This window comes from Primulina tabacum, chromosome 3 (assembly GCF_025594145.1).
Source record: "Primulina tabacum isolate GXHZ01 chromosome 3, ASM2559414v2, whole genome shotgun sequence".
NCBI lineage: Eukaryota > Viridiplantae > Streptophyta > Magnoliopsida > Lamiales > Gesneriaceae > Primulina > Primulina tabacum.
In genome coordinates this window covers 17,472,135-17,475,906 of record NC_134552.1, presented here as the reverse complement: position 1 = coordinate 17,475,906, position 3,772 = coordinate 17,472,135, and the positions used below count along the sequence as shown (strand labels likewise).

Here is a 3,772-nt window from a genome sequence, read left to right as displayed (position 1 = left end):
TATATGAATATTTAAATATTAATTTCATTTTATAATATTTTTATAATCCAATTTATTTTTTAAATAAATAATTTTTTTTTCGAAAAACAAATAACAGAGATAAATTTTCTAATACTCTATTTAATGATATTAGGAAAACAAATTGAATATAGTTATACACATTATATAGGAATATATTAAGTAAATAATTTATTAAATATAAAAAATAATTATATATTACGAATTTTTATATGTGTGACGGGTAAATCCTACCGATATTCACAATAAAAAGTAATACATTTAGCATAACAAGTAATATTTTTTAATGGATGATCAAAATAAAATATTCGTCTCACAAAATATGATCCGTAAGATCGTCTCAAATAAGTTTTTGCGATAACAAAATATAATATAAACAAAGTGAAGATAAGCGAGTCTACTACTACAATAATTTTATTAAAAAATTCACCCTTTTTTAGTTTTTTTCCTGATAAAAGCCAATCTCCTTTTCGTTTCTGCTACCATCATCATTCCTTTTTCTTTAACGTTCAATTTTTCACCCTTTGGCTATAAATTCCTCTCCCCTAGTCTCTGTTTCCGTGTTTGCTTTCTATTTCTTTACTCACTGGCAGATTTCTCTTACACAAACAACAGAAAACAAACTATGTTGTCTAGAGTTAACAGCATGGTTTGGGTTGAAGCTGACAAAGAGGAGAAACAAACAACTTCATGGGCTCAGAACAACAATGGCGGATTTGAAAATAAGCCAGATATGGAAATGGGTGCGCTTTCTACATTTAAATCCATACTTGAAGTTGAGAATGATGAATGGTACACTACAAACGCCGCCGCCGCCGCAGCTGCCGTCGGCGGCGGTGGCAGCCACCATGCCACCATGCATGACATTTCATATCCGGCGGCTTTCCTCGAAGCTGCTGATAACAATCAGCTACTCTTGAATGCAGTTAATTCTTCTGCGTCATGTTCGCCAACGTCAGCTTCTGTTTTCAACAATCTTGAACCGTCCCATAACCCCTTGAACTACTATTTGCATCCGAAATCTTTGATACCCAACAACCCTTTAGAGGGAACCTTTGATTCAGGTTGTGAGGGTGGTGTGTATCTTGAACATGCTTTGAATAGAAGCTGTGGAATTGTGGGAGGCGGGTTCGGTAATTTGGGGGCTCAATCTCAAATGGGTACTCTGAATTTGAGCTCTAATGTTCAATTTGCTGCTAATAATTTACTTCATTTACCGCAAGGGAGCAGTGGTGTTGGGATTGGATTTGGGGAGGGTTCAATGCAGGGGAATACTTTGTTACTTAACAGGTCCAAGATTCTTGGACCCCTCGGTAATTTTTCCCCAAGTAGAGCACAGCCAACACTCTTTCAAAAGAGGGCTGCCCTTAGGAAGAATCTTGGCGATAACAGTGGCTGCAATTTAGGTTCCTTGAACTTGGGTGGTAGTATAAATCAATTTCGAACTAGTGCTATTAATGTGGAGGAATATGATAAGAAGTGGGATTTTAGTGAAAAGAAAAGGAAAAATAGTAGTGGGGATGATGTTGAGGATGTTAGCATTGATGGTTCTAATTTGAACTATGATTCTGATGATCAATTGTGGGAGAATACACGTACGAATAAGCTCGAAGATGGTTCCAAAAATGGCGGAAATAGCTCGCATGCTAATAGCACAGTCACGGTTGGGGATCAAAAGGGCAAGAAAAAAGGGATGCCTGCAAAGAATTTGATGGCCGAAAGGCGCCGTCGGAAGAAGCTTAATGATAGGCTTTACATGTTGAGGTCTGTTGTGCCAAAGATTAGCAAGGTAATGATAATTCTTCCCAGCCAATTTCTCGTGAATTAGAACATAGTTTTAGTTCTTGATATCATTTTCTTTCTCCGTGTTTCTTGATTTCGTTTGTTGTTTGTGTTTCATTTCCTCTTAATTTAGTATCTTGCAGTTGTTTGATCATTAATGAGGAGTAGCCATTTTTGATTGGCACTTCCTTACTTGAGAGGCATGCATATTAAAGTTGTATGATAGCATTTAATTCAGTCACATGGAATCTATGAGCTCATTTCAAATTGCTTATTTCAATTTGGACCACAGATAGTAAACGAGATGTCCTCGTTTGAGTGCTACAAATTGAAAGAGTTAAGGATTAGTATTTATTTCTTGACTGACATATCAATTAAGATATTTAATTTGAAGTAAATTTCGTTATACATCTTCCTCTATATTTTTTGGACATTTTCCCTACAAACCAACATGAGGTCCCATCTCCATTATATTATTTATCCCCATCCTTTCTGTTCTATTTCAAAATTCTCTTGTTCTGGTGCTCGTGCTTTCATTAATATTGAGAAGCCTTTAAAATCAGTGTATTCTCCTATTCATTGAAAGAATGAGATTAATGTTGTACCATAAACTGTCAATTACTTTATTGGTAATTTTTTTTCACTGTTTTAACCAACCAAAAGGCCCAGCGAAAGACCTGTTGTTTTTCGAAACACAAGTCTTGGGTTTGAGTCGCCACGAATATGTCGTTATAGGATTTTTTTAAGTAACGAGTACTTGAAGAAAAAAAACAGAAGACAGTAAAATGGAGGTTTATGCCTAACATTGTTTCTAATGACATTCTTTGAGAAAATTCTTGATTGAAATACATGAACGTTTTTACATCTCGAGGTCATGGAATATCTTGATAACATAAATTTCCCTTCACCAGCTTAATGACTATGACATACTTTTGATACTCTTGGTTGGTAGATGGACAGGGCTTCGATACTTGGGGATGCAATTGAATACTTGAAGGAAATTTTGCAAAAGATAAATGATCTCCATAATGAACTTGAGTCCATCCCTGGTAGCTCTTCAATGGCACCATCAACTAGCTTCTACCCTTTGACGCCTACGACTCCCGGCTTTCCCACCCATATTAAGGAGGAACTTTGCCCAAGTGCATTTGCTAGTCCGCTTTCCAGCCCAACGGGACAACCAGCAAGGGTACATATGAATAGTTTGCTTTGTTACGTTGATTCCAAAGCATTTCAAAATTTTCCTTTTCTAGCTCTTGGGTGATTTAGATCTGATTCATCATTCATGAAGTATCGAGAAATGAGAAAAAGGGTTGCTCTATGCATACATGTAACATAATTTAATTATGAAGCACTAGCATACTGACGCACAATTCTAAAACCACGGCAGGTTGAGGTTAGGCTAAGAGAAGGGAGAGCTGTGAACATCCATATGTTCTGTGGCCGCAGACCCGGCCTTCTTCTCTCAACTATGAGGGCCATGGACAATCTTGGGCTCGACATTCAGCAAGCTGTTATCAGCTGCTTCAATGGGTTTGCGTTGGATGTTTTTCGAGCTGAGGTAGCCATATTTTCGTTAAAGGCTTTAACTTATTTCGTTTGTCACTCATTCCATTTTGTTGTTTCAAATTTGTCAGCAATGCAAAGAAGGCCAAGACCTGCATCCGGATCAAATCAAGGCCGTACTTTTGGAGTCGGCTGGCTTTCATGGGGTGGTGTGAGTCTGTTTGATGTCTTGAAGTTCAGAAGTTGTTCGGATTTTGAGCCATGTTCCGCTTCTCGAGTGACGATCATTTGCAGAACCAAGATTTGCCTTAATCAGCCATTTTCGTGTCTATCGCCTTCCATAAGCTCGTTTAAGTTGATCCATCGTTTAGTTTATGTTTCTTCTTTTTTCCCCCCTATTTTCTGGTTTTTGTTGATGTAGTCCGAAGAATTGTGCAGCGAAGCACTATAACTTTTATGATTTTCA

At 37.2% G+C, this 3,772-nt stretch overlaps 1 protein-coding gene across 1 annotated transcript; it reads left to right on the top strand.

Moving 5' to 3' along the window:
- The first annotated feature begins 472 nt into the window (after positions 1-472).
- LOC142540889 (transcription factor ICE1-like) lies at positions 473-3,772 on the top strand. Its single transcript, XM_075647339.1, has 4 exons — positions 473-1,807; positions 2,753-2,989; positions 3,191-3,361; positions 3,438-3,772. Exons 1-4 carry the CDS (start codon positions 644-646, stop codon positions 3,519-3,521), a joined length of 1,656 nt encoding a protein of 551 aa, XP_075503454.1. The 5' UTR covers positions 473-643; the 3' UTR covers positions 3,522-3,772.